Raw genomic sequence first — 18,276 nt, 5'->3', positions numbered from 1 at the left:
TTCAATCCTGGTGCAGGTCTGTGTGTTGCCTTCTTCCCTGAGGGGGAACATGAAGGTGATCAGAGTAAACCAGCAGTTTTCTTGTATTAGAGCACCACTGTATTCAGAATTAATAGTTGAAGGGTTGATGTAATCATTAAGTTTTTAATTTTTAGCTATTCCTAACAGGCGTCCAGCATCTTCAGCACAGCCCCAAGATTATCTTGTTGCTGCAGTACCAGTGAAGCATTTTTCTTTCATGTTCACTCAAGCTAGTACCAGACTTTTACTGCAGTCCTCTAAACATCTAGTAGAAAACTGAGACAAGTTATGGAAAGCCAACTGCTGATGTTAGTAAGGGATACAATCTAGATTTTATTTGAGTTTTGTTGTTGGCACAAAGTTGCTCGATTCTAGTATGATGATTATTTTGGCTAAATTTCTTGGCAGATTCAGTGAAATACTAATGTAAGTTCAATTGCTTTCTCTACCCATTATAGTTGGCTATGGTGTCTTTTCTGTATGTGTAGTTGCAATACCTTTAATTAATATATCAATTTCCTTTGGCATATTCGGTACTTGTTCAACAGATTAAGAGCTCTTTTCATGAAATTGTCTTTCTAGACCATTTAAAATCTACAAGATCAGAGTGTCTCTTCTACAGGTCAGTTTTAGGGAGGTGGGTTTTTTTGTGATTCATTTTCCCCAGAAGAAAAAGGAATTCCTCCTTATCTTAGGGAGAATGTACGCTGAACAGCAATGGTGTCCTTTTTTTCATTCTGTAGAGAACAGAACATACAGTGAACGTATACAGGATCTCTCTTGACTCTATTCAAACAGTAACATTTGGAGCACCTAGTCAAGTAGCATCTTCACTGTCTATCTACAGCAGCAGTATCATTAACAACAGAGACACAGAGAGGCATTCATTGTATTATACAAACGAGTAAGTACAAAGCAGACTGGAATAGGTAGGTAAAGGGGTTGATGCTCTAGCTGTCTAGCAGATTCCAAGCAATTGAGTCATCAGTCCATCCTGTGCAGAGAACTCCATTATCACTCTTTCAGTCTATTTGAACTAGTAGTTCTGGTCTCATAGAAGCTATTCATGTATCTTGTCTTTAGGTGGAAATTCTTAAAAACAAACAGCTTCCTTTCTGCTAAAAATATAACATGACTTCCCAGTGATGCAGTGAAGTTACACCTCATTGTAGCTTGTGCAAAGGTGGTAGAGCACAACTGTCTATAACAGCGTTCTTGTAGAAAAGCCAAAGGGTGGGGAAGACAGGGTATTTCCCCCTGCTGCCTCAGCTCACAGGCTTTAATTACCTATTTATGCATCATGTGAGAGTCTCTGAAGACTCCCTAAACAGCTCTCAGGTGGTTTTGAAGGCAGGGTTAGCAAGAATAGGCCCTATTTCAGATTAAATTGCTTGCTTCCCTAGCTGTTTGCATGATCAACAGTCATCAGTTCATTATGTTAATGTCTAAGTATTGGGGCACAACTTAGGAGAAACTTCATGACAAGCTACCTTTGTAAGAAACACAAGCTGCAATCACAGCAACAGTTCAAGAAACAAAAAAATTAGTCTGTTTTGCCATTTGCTAGTGCCTGTAATGAACTCCACTGTCACCTCAGGAGTAAGATGAGACACCTGCCAGTAACTATGCATAACAAACCTGAACTGGTATGGAAAGAAATATCATCATCCCTCACAGTGTCCTGTTCTCTCATCACCATGCTTCTGTGCCACATTGCAGCAGCTAAACTAAGCAGGGACCTAACCCAGAACAAAACTCATCCAGACTTCCTCCTTTCCTTTCCACCAAAAGAAGCAAATAAATAAAAATCAGCTGCACCAACTAAACCCAAACAAGCATAGACACGAGTGAATGAACATATGGAGGAAAGGTAGGACTTGTCTCAGCTGCACCTTCAGTTGTGTATGGCAACCTACAGTAAAAGCATTTTAGGTCTTCATCATTAGGATTTTTTGGTGGTCCTTTTAGAAGGACTTTAATTGTAGGAAGAGGCAATATCATTTAGAAAAATAACTTTATTTTTGCATACTCAAAAGAATCTGGAATGCAAGTTGAGCTTGTCAGGAAGCAGAAATCAGCAGTTCCATCAGTCACATTTAGACACTACTGAAGTTCTCTTAAGTTTTTGAGAAACTTGAGTCATTTTGGATCCAAAAGCAAGACTCCTGATACAGTAAGAACTGTAAAATTACAAGTCTAACTCACCAGGCACAAACCTGAAGTTTCCCTGAGAAGATGTCATTACAAACTAGTGTATAAACTTTGTATCACATTAGCAGGGGAGTGTAAGAGTACAAAAGCAAGATTTGGCTACAAAAATTTAAACACAAGTCCTTAATACTCCATGCTGAAGATGAAATTTTTAGGAGGATTAAGAATTACATATTACAGACCTACAGCAATCAGATTTAAGTTAAATGATGATAGCTGGCTTTGATATATTCCCTTTTGTATAGTTTTCAGATCAATCCTAATGTTATTTTCCTGAGATCTTTCAGTACTCAGTATGAAGTCTGTGCAGCCCAGCTGCTTTTTTCCTTTTTTTATCCCCCTCTTCATCCTTCCCTTCCAGCTAGCATTACATTCATGGGGAAAAAACTGAGGAATAACCATGAACAACATGCATTTTCCAAGCCTTAAAAGAAATCGTTTAGCCAAAGGAAGTCCATTAATTACACCTTTTAGATAATAAATATTCGAAATAGTTGGTCTTCCAAAAATTGCTGTCTTCGATTTTGTACCCAAAGTTCTAAGCCTCAGTGTGCAACACAGGCATCCCCATCTTCACTTGAGACATGCGTTCTCTCCCCCTTGTCCATCGACAAGGCAGGGAGGGCGTCATTACCACCATACCAACATGGTGAGAACTGTTATACCCATCATCAGCATCAACACCATCAGTGTTACATGTTAAAGTACATAGCTGTATACTATTTGTACCTATGTTTCATAACAGGAGCATGCAGAAGTTCAGTTCTTTTTCAGATACAAAGCTTTGTCTCGCAAATACTCTTCCAAACATTTTACTGCAAAAGGGTCAACATCAGTGTCAAATTTATTAGCAAAGAAGTGGTGGTTTCGTAGCATCCAGTTCAGGTCTCCTACCCCAAAAATACAGACAGAGCGAACGTGAACTCCATTGCATGGTGGGTAGGGTGCACCTTTGGACACATCACCTTCAAAGTACTGCCACTTGACAAACCTGGCCAGTGCATTCATGTCAGAAACGTCGTACTTCTCACTAGAAGAAACTGCACCTGGGACTTCAGGGATTCTCTGAATTGTTGCCCACAGGTACTCATCTGGGCTGTAAGTGTCTTTTGCCCACTCAATGAACTTAAGTATTTTGCTGCTTTCTAATACATATGCTACAAATCTTCTGCTAACTACAAAATAGGCACTACCAGAAAAAATTGGAGTACTAAGAGGTGGTAGTTGTTTGTCTATGCCTGTGTTCTTTATTTTACCATCAATAATCTCATGGTGTTTTTTCCACCTTACTTCTTTATGAAGAGGCATTTTTTCTGTTTCCAAGCTGTTTTCACCTTTAAGGGCTTTTAATTTCTCTACTATTTCTTGGTTGGTCTTTATAGGAAAGTCCATGCCACAGAGGTTTATTAGGTATTTCCAGTCTGAACTTCTTCTGTAGAGATCTTTCATGCAGTTAATGTCTGCCTGTACCCTGCTCCATGAAGCATATACAACACTCTCTAACTGGCTGGAAATAAAGACATTATCAAAACACGAGACTATTCCCTTCACAGCAGCAAAAAAAGATTCTGGAGACTTTTTGTCAACATGAATGCAGTAAAAATTCTGAGGGGCATAGATTGATCTTAGAAGTCTATCAAGCATCTCAATTTTGTGATAAACCACTACTGAGTAGGCAATTGGAAATTCTGCTTCTTCATTGCTGAGAGGTTCCATAATGTATTTCCTAGTCTTGGTGAAGGAGGCACAGTCTGCTGTCATGTTAATATAATCATTTGTTGTTAGTCTAGGGCGTTTCTTAAATGACACTGACAACGTCTCAAGCTTTACCTTTTGAATTTCTTCTATATCCCCCTCTATAATCTTGGTGCAGTTAATATTACCAATAGGATCTTCTTTTGTCAGCTCTAGATGTCTCCGATTTAAGAAGTCTTGTTTCTGGTTAACTTTCAAAACTGAAATGATTACTAAAATAAGAGTTAGACCCAAGAAAAGCCTGAAGAACGAGTTGTGGCAAAACCGTAATTTCCTCTTCAGCATTTCAAATACCAGGTAGCTTTGCAGGGCTAAAAAAATTGCCCTCCACTCTGCTAATATCAGCTTCAACAACTTCAGAAAAAAGTTTGTGTTTCTCAGGAATTTGGTGAGTTTGTCAGGGAGACAGAAGGAAAAATCCTAAAATAAAAAGAAATATGACTGTCATTCAAAGACTAAAAGGTTTCCTTAAAAAATTACCAGTTAATAATTACATTTTTATTTAGTGACAGTAAAAAGGTGAATAGTTCAGACAAAAATATTCTGTTGAAAAGTAGAAATTAATGAATAAAATCAGTTTATTTTTCTAGAAAAAGTCTGGGAGAGGCCAATAGTTTTCATGAGACACTATTTCTGTAGTACTAAGACTACAAACTGAAGTTCAGTAAGAAAACAGAGCTGATTCAGCTGCATCTGACAAAATTAAAGCCAGTAAGTCAGACACGTTACTGAGAAGCAGGTATTTGATGTTAATTCATGCTTCAGAGTTTGACAAGAATGTTTTATACTCACTTCAGCAGTGACATAGATCTCATCATAATTATAACTTACCACTCACTTCCTGGATGCTAGCCATGCTTTATCTTCTCACTGAGAAAGCAGTCCCTGAAGCCTTTCAAGGTTTTTATGTGAGACACAGTCTCTTCAACATCCTGCAGATGAGCTTAGAAATACCATCGGGAAAGATCTGATGAGAAGGGGAAGAAGAAATTAGCAAAGCATAGCTCCTCAACTTTCAGAGTTACGATAGTTTCAGAGTTATGATTCAGACTATATGATAGTCTCCATAATCTCTACCAAGTATATATTTCCATAGGATGAAGTTTGTGATACTGGCTACCCCTAAAATTACTGTTTTCTGCCTGCCAACTTGGAAATGAAGACTTTTCTAGAACATAAAATGTACTTCAAATATATTTGTGAAGCTTTAGCTGACAGATGCTGGAATCCTTCTTTCTTTAGGATGAGAGTTAGCACTACTATTTAATCCTATTCTCAGTTTTTACAGGAGCACTAGCATTGTGGAGTAACACACACTTCAAGAGGATTGCCACCCCCTCCCTCTTCTTCACAATGCAGGGAGACAGAGCCTTAATCGAAAGCTACCATTGTGGTCTTCACCTTCTACAATTTCCAAAGAATAAAGCTTGCTAAGAAGTCTTTCCTGATCCTATTTTAGAATAAAACTTAGTTGAAGGCAGGATAAAGAATCTCTTTCAGAAAGGTCTTGTACACCCAGCTGGGTACAATTCCTGTATTGTTTTGAGCTGAGAATAAGCAGACCCTGCGTTTCCATTATACCAAAATGAGAGATATGCAAACCTTTACATGTAAACATGGCTCTTATCTTATGATGGAGGTTTTTCCTCACAATCAAATTTCTCTCACTGATATGCTACTTCCTCTGAACAGTCTTAACAATAAGTTACTATTTGTTTATGCTTGCAAATCTTTTTCTAAAAAGTCCTAAAACTTGATCATATGCCATTCTTTGCAAAAGCTGACCTTTACAGGATATGGAAAGGTTTGGTACCTTTAATCTAATAATATACCTGGGTTTTGTTTTATAAGGTTTTATGAGCCTAGAATACTCATTAACATAGCTTCAGACTGCATTCAGTAAAGCTTTTAACATATTTTTCTCAAGCTCTGCATAGCTTTAGTGTGCACACTAGAGAATGCGGTGTCAGAGGCAGTACTTTGCACTGTGGGAGAACAGGAGGGAGGTTTCCGCAGCCACAGATAAAAGACTTCATGCTGCAGCCTTGGTCTTGCTCTCAACTGAAGTTCAGTTGCAGAAGTTATGTACTTGACCCGCTTCCTTCTTTTAGTGCCTCCTCCTCAAGTCAGAGCCTGTATTTCTGATGCAGTAGTCATTAAAAGGGGAAATTTATAGTAGCTGCTGGTATTTGGAGGAGTTGGAACAAAGGTTGAGTTAGCTGCCTGCTTCTCTCTTTCCTGCCAAAATTATTCTTCACTGCTGTATACAAACTGTACGGTACGACTAAACACAAACCCAAGATAATTTCAACTTGATTTCTAATAGATACTAGTGTTCTCCATTTAAATAGACCTTATGGAAAGAAGGATTACTACACCTAGTTTAAGTCTCCACTTCTGGAACCTCTTCTATGTCCGAGGGCAAATCACTTGGATCATCTGCCTCTTAGTTTATTCATCTGTGAAACACGCACTTATTACCTGGCAGTTTGGGAGATGTTTTGGTAAAAGTCAGGTTCTGATTTAACTTCTATATTACTGTAAAGGTGCTATTGTAAAACAGCTGATTTTGTTAACAATGTCTTTACCTGGTTACTATATAAACTTGTGTTAACACTACATGCTGAATTATTAAGCTGACCCATGCTACTGACTGAAACAAGTCAGCAATAGACTACATGGGTACTTATGCCAAAAGAACTGAAGGAGAATAATCTTCATTAAAGAACAGCTGCGGCCACGGACAGAGGGGAGCAGCACCCTCCGAGCCCAGCTCAGCAGGTGATTTCAGTTAAGTGTGGCTTCACCCATCCTTAAAAACAAACAGAAAAACCCACAAGAAACCTAAGACTTCACAGAAAAAAACAAACAAAACAGTTTTCCAGGATTATACCACAGCTCCGAGGGAGGCCAAAGTTCAGGTGGAGGTTTTTTTATACAGACAGGCTGGACTGGAGCTGCAGCATGTAATGGCAGTGCTATTAGCAAGGACCCTTATATCCACACAACAGGGCTGGTCCTAAGAAAGACGGTATTTGCGAGGGCGCAGAGCTGGCAGAGCGCTGCTACACCAGCCCTGACGAAGGGCACGTGCCTCGCCAGCCCAGCAACATGGAAACCAGCCTTTCGCCGCCAGCACAGCAGACCTCTTCGGCTGCAGTTTCACTGTGCAACTGGTCCAATACCACGACCTGCTGCTGGTGGAAGGAGCAGCCCCACTCCCATCTCTGCTGGCCGCACGTCGGGCCGAGAGGGGTACCACAGCAGAACCAACCAGCCAGCCTCTGGGAGCTCTCTGCCGTCAGCTCTCATGGCCACCGGCAAGGCCCCAAGGGCTCTAATAGGCCTTCACAGCTCCAACCAGCCCCCTCCAAGCTCCCCCATGGCCCCACTTCAGCCTCCCAGGGCCACCGGCCCCTGCCCCAGCGATGCCATAGCAAGGCCGGTCTCCAGCCCCCACAGCCTGGCCACGGGCCCTGACAAGCTGGGCCCAAGTCCCAGCCCGGCCTCAGCCTGTCCCCATCCCCAGGGAGGTGCCCGATGCCAGGGCTGGCCCTGTGCCGCCCCCGCTGCCCTGCTCCTGGCTGGGGCGATGGGACGGGCCTGGCTGCCAGGCCCTGCCCTGACAGACCTGCCACAGGGAGCCGCCAGCCCTGCGGCGCTCTGGGAGTCTCTGCTCACCCCACCGCAGTCCAGCAAAGCCGGGCTCCGGGTTTTAGGCTCTTGTTTGGACTGGTATGGCTGAGAGTGAGAGATGCATCTTTTCCTTAACGAGGTTAAAAGCAATGGCAGCCTCTAATCAGTGTTAGACTAGGCTGGCACTGCTCTCTGGGACTATTCGTTTTGCCTGAGTTACGGTGTCGGGATTGGGAAAACGGGATTCCCGGTTCTCAGGCGTCGCAGGGCCTCCCTCGTGCCAGCTCATGTAAAACGCATCGCCCTCCCCTGTCCTGGCTGAAGTAGTTTAGAGAGCAGAGTGAAACCATAAACTAAGTAAATATTTTTTGTATTTAAGCAATTGCTATACATTTTTATGCTAAGTATATTTTTTTCCTTGGAAAAAGCAGTTAGGGCTTGCTGTGAAATGGTACACAGACCCATCTCATGATAAGATGAAAATCATTACGGGCTGGTGGCACAAGAACAAAAAAAATCAGCTGTCTTTTGATTTTTGCACTTCAGTCTTTTCTCACATCAATGGAAAAACTGTTGAGGCAAGATGTTAAACACTGATTCAGCACCCAAAAGGAAGCACTGTAGCCTCCAAAATACACCACAGGCCAGTATCAGCACCAGAAGTTCAGAAGGGGGTAGGTAGAGGGTAAGAAAGTACTTTGGCGTACTTCAGCAGCCCATAAATCTTGTGAAAGACTGATAGAAAGGCAGGAAAGAGCTTAGAGTTAGGTGGTATCACAGAGTCTGTCAGGAGGTCAAAACCAGTAATAACAAAAGCAGGGAAGATCTGATAGGTCTTGCAGGCTTAGCTGCAATGTTCTGGTGTTACGACTCTCTCAGCCTTGTGGGCTGCCAAACTAACGCGCACCCAGCTCCTTCCCTTCATTTTTCCTCCTATTCTGCTTCCTCTAACAAATACCAGAGGAAGTAGACAGTGATGGTTGTTCTCTTGTAAGTTGCTTTGGTGACTTGTGGAGAGGAGACGACCCAGCAACGTGAACATTACGCAGGCCTCTATTAATGTCCACAGACAGATCAACTTTTAATCAAAGCTTTACAAAGGTATTTGAAAACTTCCTGGCAGCTGCATTAATATCCTACATCCATTCATGACAACCTGAGATTTTTGTTTTTACAGAAATGGATTGAAGAAAAGCCAAGCGGAAAATGTAGTGCTGAGTACACCCACCTCTGAAGTGGTAGTTGGGATGGGCCAGGAGACCAGTAATTGTTTTGATGGGTGGGAAGTGAGAGTCAGAACTGACTTATTTTTCCCTTTTCTTGCCTCGGAGGGAGGGAAGATATTAGGAAACTTCAGCTACCCCTGAGAATAGTAAGTGAGCAGGTGTTGACCAGATCCTTGCTGTTCTCTTTCCCCATTCACAAATTCCACCTGAGATACGAAACTTTTCCTCAACACTTCAGAAGACCACCCTCCACTGAGGGTGGATTTCCTGCAAAGTCCTTGACTATTACCAGGGCATATCCACGATGCTTCAAAGCATACGTGTCCTGCAAGCAGTTATTACAATTAACCTGCTTCCATTCAGGTTCAGTTATGCAGAACATTCATTCTGATGAGGAAGTGATTTTTAAAGCGTAAGCAGCTTGCATAAACACAAACATGCATAAGCACAAAGACAGCCTGCACAGACGCAGCGTTATCTGCAGAGATCTGCCAGACACAGAGCAGAGTCACATTTACTCAGCATTTCCATGATATCAAACAGCACGATCTTGAAAGTAGATACGCCTGTAACTGAATGAAAGTACTCATGTTTGTTCCGTTAGATAGTCTTCAGTCTTACTGAAAATAAGAATTGGTCATAAGCTGAGTATTTGGGTTACCATTAGACTTTATGGGACTAAGACCTTAATTCTGAAAGTCATGCAGAGGCAGCAGCAGGGTTCCACGTGGGTGCAATTGGCTGCTCATTGACAACACCCTGCAAGAGCAGGGCTTTTCCTTCAGAGCTGCTTAAAAAAACCCAATAATGAAAAAGACAGTTCCTTTTTATAGGAAAAATACCCACAGTTTTTTTTCTAGTCCCTTGTTAGCTTAGAAGGCAGCTTTAAACAAAACTCCACAAACGACTAGTACTGCTACACCTACCACTACACGGAGATTAAACAGTGAGAGCAGCTAAAAGTAGATAGCTGGTTTTTTTTTTTTGGGGGGGAAGTATGAAAATAAATTCAAACCTCTGGGTTATTTGGAGATCTTATGTTTAAATGTCAGGAATCTGACACACTAAATTCTTTCTCTCTTAAAAAATGAGTAAACCCCACATGAACGTATGTGTCAGTGTGTAAAATGGCATTGAAAAAATGTAAGTTTTAGTAGCCTTTCTAGTACTCTCTTGTACTACTGCATCAAGTAAATCTTCCTCAGAACAGTTCAAAGCCTGATTCCCATTTGCGTTCATGTCTGTCCTTAGAGGTCCCACAGGCAGAGCTATAACAGTAAGAAATTTCAACTGAGGAAAGTAAAGCTGTTATGGCAAAGTAATTCGGTGGCCAGTTCCTACCTTGAGAAGTCTGTGACTCTTAGTACTGATGAAAAGATATGTTTTACTTCAAGGTAACTAACACTGAAAGTACACTCACAAACCCCAAAACAAAAAAAAACACAAAATCTTTAAAGAAATATTGTCCAATTTAACACCCAGTACAACTGGCTGGTGTTCATCAAGATAATTGGTACACATTGGCTACTTCAAAATAAAATGCATATCTATTTTTTTCACATTATTCTAAAGTAGGAACTATAATTTCACCAGGAATAGAGCAGTCGCTGCACTCCTTACGCCCCTACAGAATTTTGCTAATTGCTGCCTTGTGATAATGCTGTATTTCAGAATGGGACACAGTGGCAGACTGTTACAGGAAAGGTAGTATCATTAAACCACAACTAAATCTCATGGAGGGAGGAAGAGACTGTCAAATTTTTGAGTACTTGGATCCTTCTTCAAGCACAACACTTAAAATATTCTGAGGAGATTTTCTTTAGCCCTATATAGAAGCCAATGTTTTAAAGCCATGCCTACAGTTACAGTTTATCAGTGAGCTAAAGGACAAATAAGACCAGCAGCAAAAACCTCCTCTGAAAAGAACAGATGTCTCCTGTAGTTAGAGGACTAACAAGGATCAGCATCATGCTTAGGTGCACAGTTTTAAGTCTGTTGTGCAAGTCAGTAAAATAATACTTCCTACTTTAAATCTACAGCTTAAGAGGTACTATATGGTTTGGTTTTTTTTCACTGTTCACTTCAGGTGAGATGGGTTTAATCTGACCTGCAAGACAATGGCACATAAAAATACAGTTCAAAAATACAACTTTTTATTGTCTAAGGAAAGTAAGACTTTTGACTCTTCTGGCCTCAGGAAAGAAGTATTACCCCAGACAGGGGTAATTCAGAGTCACAGGAAAGAGATGATGCTGATAACTGATGTTTACTATAGAGAATCACTGAGGAGACAAAGTAGTAGTATTTTCTTTTGTATACACCTACTTTCAAAAGCAATATACCGTTATAAGTGAGCTCCAACTTGAGCTTACTTTCTACCTGGAAAGTAAGTTCTGTTGCAAAATACACAAAAAAGACAGGAAAAACCCCACATATTATAGTTTATAGTGCTGTATGTACCATCAGCAATGGGTAACTTTCACTGTCATCATGGAAACTTTATACTGGGTGAGAATTGCCACCTCTTACCCCCTTCCTTACATGATTTTTCAGCAGGAAAACAGGCTAATCCTTCCACCCCTCAAAAAGATAAACAAAAGGTGGCTTTAAAATCTAATCGACAACAATATGTGAGATTGTGATAGGAGAATCCACACCTCGGAACGTTTTGGTAACACAGTTACCAAACACATAGTTTTTGTTATGATTTACAATGTTCTTGTCTGGTGGGTGCAAACAGCTTTCTGAGATAACCTATCACAGTTTTCTGAGATGTGATGAGGTTTCTGTTTGGTTTAGTAAGCATCTCTACTAGTGCCACAATTATCCTGCGTATAATAATGCTTCACAGAGCAAGAAGTAGTTTCCCTGGAGCTATGAAGTAAACCTAATAGGACAAGTTATTTCGGTTGTACTAGTTGGGCATGCTACATTCCTGTGGAATTACCTTTTTCCACCTTTTCTAAGACAGAATTCTAGGTTGATAAAGTTAGGTGTTTTCAAGTTTCAGGAGCTTCTGAACCAAAGTAAGTGGAGAACTTTTGGATTATGTTGGAATCCAAAGGAAAACCAGGAGGAGATTATTAGAAAAACAAAATTAAATCTTTTCATAAGACTAGCAGTGGGTTTTCCACTGCAGCAACAAATTTGGAGAGCAGGATTTTGCTCAGTAAATCACCGTATTCTCAGCACAGCAGACTATAAACCTTCAGCTTGTATGTTCCCCAGTGCATTTCGCTTAAGTTAGAAAAAAGAGAGCAGACTTGGCAAAGGTATTCATCGGGTTTTTTAAGCAACTTCTGACTCTTCTGGCCTCAGGAAAGAAGTATTACCCCAGATAGGGGTAATTCAGAGTCACAGGAAAGAGATGATACTGATAACTTATGTTTACTATAGAGAATCACTGAGGAGACAAAACAGAAGTAGTGTTTTCCTTCGTATACACCTACTTTCAAAAGCAATATACCGTTGTAAGTGAGCTCCAACTTGAGCTCCAAATACTGCATTATTTTTCACAAGAATTTTCAAGTTGAAGTCGATAGACTGAAATGCTAGATTTGTCCCCTCTTACTACCATTTCTGACTCTGTCATTCGTGCCAGCTTTGAGGTCGCCCACCTCATATTCCATTTAAAAAGAAATGTAAAATTGCAGACTCCAAACGGCAATTCCCTCCTACTGCCACGCCTCCCCTTTCCCACAAAGAAATCTACTTTTCTGAGCAACACTGAAAGGAGGCAAAGCCAGAGCGTAACTGAGCCGCCTGTCAGGCTTCTGAGTCCTCCCACCCAACTTGGGTCACAGAAAACTATTTACAACCGTCTAAACAGCTTTGCTGTTCTGAAAAAAAGGAGGTTTCTTCAGGGTTTTCCCAGTTCTAGCAAGTTTAACGGGGGAAAAAAAAAAAAAGCCACACGCCAGGACTGCAACACCTCAGGAACATCAAATGTCCCCTGAACCCTGTGCTTGCTAACAGATTTCACACCAACCCAGCACACCCGAGACCAACAGCCTGCCCTGGGCTCCCCTGCATGCACTGCCGCGGGAAAAGGCGAAGGGAGGAAGGGAAGGGGAGGAGAAGGGGGAAGGAAGGGAAGAAAAAGAAAGGGGACATGTAAAGAAGAGGGAGAAGAGAGGGGGGGGAGAGAAGAGGGAAGGGAAAAGGAAAGAAGAGGAAAAAGTAAAGGGGGAGGGAAGAGAAAAGAGAAAAGGGAGAAGAAAAGAGGCGAAAGAAAAGAAAGGGAAGGTAAGAAAGAGGGGGGGGAGAGAGAGAGAAGGGGGAAGATAAGCAGAGAAAGAAAAGTAAAAGAAAGAGGGGAGAGGACGAAAGGAAAGACGGGAAGGACAGAAAGAGGGAAAGAAAGTAAAGAGGAGCAGAAACAAGAGAAGGAGGAGAGAGGCACAGCAGCTGCGCCTCCCCTGCCCTCCAGTGCGGCACCTGCCCGGCGCTCCCGCGGCTGCCGGAGCGCTGCGCCGCTCCGCAGGGCACGGAGGAGGCCCCCGGGAAGAGCGATGCTCGCACCCGGCCCGAGCCGCCGCCCGCTCCGGGGCCGCGCCGCTCCCGGCCCGCCCGCAGCACCCACCTGCGGGGCCGCGGCTGCTCCCGCTCGGCACGGCACGGCGCGGCTCGGCGTGTCGCGGCGCGGCGGGGAGGCGCCCCGGGGCAGGCAGCGCGCCCCGGCAGCGGAGCGGCACGTTCCCCGCCTGCGCCGCCCGGCGCTGGGCTCCCGGCCCCCGCCCGGCCCCCGCCCCGCGCCCCGCCTCCCCCGGCAACACCCACCCACCCACCGGCCCGGCCCGGCCCGGCCCGGCCCGTCGCTGCGCGGCGCCCGGCGTCGCTGGCCGCGTCCCGCCCCTGCCTCGCCTCACTCCCGCCCGCCCCGTCCCGCACGGCGACAGTGCCGGGCTGTCCCCAGCCCCTTTTGCAACCGCTCTTCTTTGGCATTTTTTCCCTTTTTTAAGGCTTCCCCTGGCAGTGCCGGCAACGCTGAAACCCACGTAGGGCGGAGCGCGGGCAACTCCTCTGCGGCTCGTGGCGACAAAGGGCTTTCTCACGGTTCCCCGGGCCACCCCGGCGGACGGCCTGGCCCCTCAGGAGGAGGCAACATCCGCAGGGCATCGCCCCGAACGACCACAACCCTCCGGCGGCTGTGCGGCGTGGCAGCCCGCCCTGGGTGCCTCGCCGGGGGCGAGGGGGAAAGTCACCGCGACGGCGCTGAATGGGCTTGGGTGGGTTGTGGCAGCCGCGCGTTTGTCCCCAGCGGGGACCCAGCGGGGCCGGGGCTCCTGCAGATGTGGGTGTGCAGTGCCCACCTGGCGCCGCGCTGCCGGGCTGCCCATCCGCCTTTTGGGGACGGATGTGCTTTAAATGGGTCAGTGAGTGGAAAAACCGAGCGGCGGAAGAGCGGGGAGGGGTAGGAAGGGAGCAGGCCTGGCTGTGAAGCCGGATACGAAACTTCCAGCGGTGAAAAGAAAAGCGTGGCTAGACAGAGCCTGAGGAAGACTTCGATTTGTTGTTCACTTTGCCCCACCAAATGTCTGCCCGACGATAAACATACTCGACAAGGTTTGGAGAGCTGTGAAACATGGAGGTGGAGCTTAGGGCCAGGCAGCTTCTTAATATGTTATCAAAGTACTTAAAACAGAAAATTAAATTCCAAGGAAATGGGAAGTTCAAAGAAAGCATCTTCCTCATTAAAAAACCCCAAGTGCCACAGCCTGCAGCAGCTTGAGCAGTGCTTGCAGCATTCCCCAAGAATCCCTGCACATCAGCATTATCTGGAGTTCAGTATGATCTGGCAGATCGAGGCACGCCTAAAGGACTCTCCTGTCCTTTCCTCGTCCTAGTTGTGAGCTCCCACTGGAGGTTCAAGTGTCTGCACAGCAGGCAGCATCAAGGGGCTGAAAGCTAACGAGAAAATGAGAAGATTTGGTTTCAAGGCTGTCACTGCCAGGAGAAGGCAGAATTGCCTCCACATGTCACCACTTAGATCAGACAGGTTGGTTTGGGAATGGACTGCAAGACCTCAAATCTGCAGCGTCATGTTGTCAAGAAAATTTTCATTATATATGTACCTTCTGGGTAGAGAAGTAGTGTATAACTACATGCTAGCTTGGCAGTCCTCCCTTTTTCCTGACAGGTGGGGAAAAAAAAGGGGTCTTTCTAGTGTGTCTGTTATTTACAGGGCTGAACTTCTGATGGAGCACCATACTAAAAAGGCCTTTCCTCTGTAAACCCAGTAGAGGTTGGTAACAGAAGTTTCCAACAGGAGTGAGAAATCTGGGGGGAGGTGTCAAGATTTCCTACTTGTTTTTCCCATGGAGAGTAATGGTTTATGATTACAGCCGATGACTGTATCTTGTTGGTCTTGCATGTAAATTAGAACATTAAGTCACACGTAGCGTAAATTTAAGTATTTGTTCTCTTGCTAAACTGGCTGCAAAGCATGGCAGTATTGCCTTTGCAGTACAAGAAGTGGTAACAGTAGAGCTGAACACCAAGTGTTCTTAAGAGAGTGAATTGGGTACGCTTTGGGGGCAGATGTTTTCTTTCATTGTTTTTCATTCTCCCCACCTTAATTACTTACACAGCTACAGATGCAAAGAAGCAAAATAAGCAAAGCACCAGAGTTGATGTATATTGCTGCAGCAACAGAAAGTACCCTCTAACAACTACTTCCTGTGGAGAGAAAAAAAAAAGAAAAAGCATTAAAGTCATTACTGAAATTAGTTATTTCAGGTAGATAGCTGAAGTTCAGAAGTCTGTTATTCTCTAACTTTTGCACAGGTAGAAAGCGGAGTTCTTCGTAAACTGACATGATTAGAGAGGTTGTGATCCTTGGCTGACCATGCTGGCAGAGACTCATCATTTGTGTATTGCAGCTTTGTGAAATTTCAAGGACTATGTTTCAGTTCTGGTTTCTTTCACGGATAGTTTTTGTTGGCTGATCCTTAAAGAAAATGGATGAAGTGGGTTTGCACCTGGTTTTCGCTGTTCTAACCTTGAGGCTGGAATATGAAGATGATAGAGTCCACAAGCTGACCTTCTTGCTATGTGATAGACCAGTAAGAGATGTGACTGTATGGCAGCTGTGAAACAAAATAAAGTAAAAAAGAAAAAAAAGAGATGTCATTCACAATTTTGGAAGTACACATAGAGGAATTAAATAAAACAATGGAAAAAGTGGAACGTAGAGACAAAATATAGGCAAAAGCGAACAAAAAGCAAGTCACAAATATGGGAAATTTAAAATACATAAATGATTTTGTTGTAAATCATGACTGGTTTGCATGAAATCAATTTGTACACGAATATTTTATAGCTGTCATAAGACCAACAGTCCAGTGAGAACAAGGCATACAAACAACAGAACTGAGAAAGTTTCAAGAACAGTTTTCTGTGCAAGGCTAAACTTACATAGTTATGGTGCAGGAGAATACAGCTTAAATATATTTCCACTGGGAGGACATCTGTCTCATAGGTATGCTTGCTCTAAATTAATATTAGTATCTCATTTGTCATTTGACAGCAGCCTCCAGGCTTTTAGGCTTTTTCTTGGAAAACTTAACGAATACAGAACATTTTTAAAGACCTTAGGTTTTTTATGCTCTGTCAAAAGTTTCAGCTGCAAATAATTTTTTAAACCTAATGCTTACTGCTCATTCTTGTATCTTCTCAATTTTACCAGTTTTAAGGAAGTAAAAGTTTCCTTTTTCTGAAAAGCCAGACAGTGGTCTAGCATTTTGTAATGTTAACAGCTTCTCTGCTAATCTTTTCAAAAGATCACTTGTCTGAGTTTTTGTGTCTAGTAAGTGTAACCCCAATATCTGTTTCTTGTGATAGTTCAGATCTAACATAGGAAGATGCTAGATCCTAATATTGAACCTCAGGTAGACAGAGGATCCTAACCCCAGTTTTGAATCCTGCTAGGACTTCAAGGTTTCTTAATATGGAGACTGTGCCTTTACTATGTTAGCCTTCTCTAAGGAAAGAGTTGCTACAATCCAGAAATTTGTATGATCTTTTCTGTAAGTATCCCTAGAAATATTTCCATTTGTTGTGAAGTTTATGAGACCTAACATTCTTGCCTAGATTCCCCACGCTGCTTGCTCTGTGCCTGAGTAGGGAAAAAAATAATTCTAGTCTTCAATTTGCAGATGAACTCTTGAAAGTTGAGCCTCAGCATAAGTCAGAGGAGGGGTGCCAGAAATGCAAACACTGTGTGCAGAAAAAAAAAAAAAGTCTGAAGAAGATAATCACAGCTGCAAAAACCACTTTAACAGAAAATGTTGTCTAGCAGAAAGAAGACACCCCACCCATTTAAGAAAATATATCTGAAGCACATTGTAGCATACTTCTCTTTGGAACAAAGTGTCTTCTGATATGGGTGAGTATTCATTGGTAGGGATGAACATGGCTCATGCGTAAAGTTAATAAGGGAAGGTCATGTTTTCTTCCTCAGGATATGTGTAATACATATTAGAACTACTCTTTCATTTTACCTGTTGTGTGTTTACACAAAATCATCATACTTTTTGAGAGGCAAATTTTTCAGATAAGTTTAAAATAAGTTTAATGTGAATAAACTGTCAGTACTGCATGATCAGGGCCATCCTGGGACAAACTTCTTCCAAGACACTGTCTGGCAGTTAGTACTAATTATAGAATCAAAAATAGAGTGGAGTGGATTGCAGCCTTGAGTTGCCAAAATTAACTGTAAAAAATATACTGGGTAAATTAGGGGCTTCTCATTGTACTGCTGTGGTGGGTTTGACCTTGGCTTGCTGCCAGATGCCTACCCAGCCGCTCTCTTACCCTGCCTCCTCAACAGGACAGGGGGAGGAAATAGGATGGAAAAGCTCATGGGCTGGAATAAAGTCAGGGGCATTGCTTACCGATTACCATCATGGTCAAAGCAGACTCAACTTGGGAAAGATTATTTTAATTTACTGCCAATTAAAAATAGAGTAGAATGGTGAGAAACAAAGACAAAACTAAAACCGCCTTCACTCTAGCTGTTCTGACTTCTTCCCAGGCTCAGCTTCACTCCTTTGTTTGTGACTCTTCTCCCTCCTCCCCCCTGAGTGGCAGAGGGGGATGAGAAATGGGGGTTGTGGTCAGTCCGTAATAGCTCCTCTCTGCCGCTCCTTCCTCCTCACACTGTTCCCCTGCTCCAGCATGAGCCCCTCCATGGGATACAGTCCTTCCCAAACTTCTCTAGCGTGAGTCCTTCCCACGGGGTTCAGTCCTTCAGGAACAGACTGCTCCAGCGTGGGGTCCCCCCCTGGGCTGCAGCTCCTGCCAGGAGCCTGCTCCTGCGTGGGTTCTCCTCTGGCTGCAGCTTCCTTCAGGGCACGTCTACCTCCTGTGGCATGGGGTCTTCCACGTGCTGCAGGGTGGATATCTGCTCCACTGTGGTCATCCATGG

The 18,276-nt window shown here is 43.3% G+C and overlaps 1 protein-coding gene across 2 annotated transcripts; it reads right to left on the bottom strand.

Annotated features, from left to right (window-relative positions):
- Positions 1 to 2,072: 2,072 nt before the first annotated feature.
- On the bottom strand, positions 2,073 to 15,502 carry GCNT1 (glucosaminyl (N-acetyl) transferase 1). Of its 2 annotated transcripts, none has more exons than XM_072860491.1 (3): positions 15,436 to 15,502; positions 4,819 to 4,954; positions 2,073 to 4,407 (listed from the first exon to the last, which is right to left on the bottom strand). In XM_072860491.1, the coding sequence occupies exon 3, from the start codon at positions 4,270 to 4,272 to the stop codon at positions 2,992 to 2,994; it is 1,281 nt and encodes a 426-aa protein (XP_072716592.1). In that variant the 5' UTR covers positions 4,273 to 4,407; positions 4,819 to 4,954; positions 15,436 to 15,502; the 3' UTR covers positions 2,073 to 2,991. The 2 variants fall into 2 exon arrangements, with proteins under 2 accessions (XP_072716592.1, XP_072716591.1); XM_072860490.1 differs by lacking the exon at positions 15,436 to 15,502 and adding an exon at positions 13,432 to 13,575.
- Between the last annotated feature and the right edge of the window lie 2,774 nt (positions 15,503 to 18,276).

This window comes from Ciconia boyciana, chromosome 4, assembly GCF_034638445.1.
Source record: "Ciconia boyciana chromosome 4, ASM3463844v1, whole genome shotgun sequence".
NCBI lineage: Eukaryota > Metazoa > Chordata > Aves > Ciconiiformes > Ciconiidae > Ciconia > Ciconia boyciana.
Note: the sequence above shows the minus strand (reverse complement) of the source record. Positions and strands in the feature narration are given on the sequence as shown.

What these genes read in the sequence shown, in the direction of transcription:
- GCNT1 (XM_072860491.1), bottom strand. Translation starts at nt 4,272, where the DNA reads ATGCTGAAGAGGAAATTACGGTTTTGCCACAACTCGTTCTTCAGGCTT.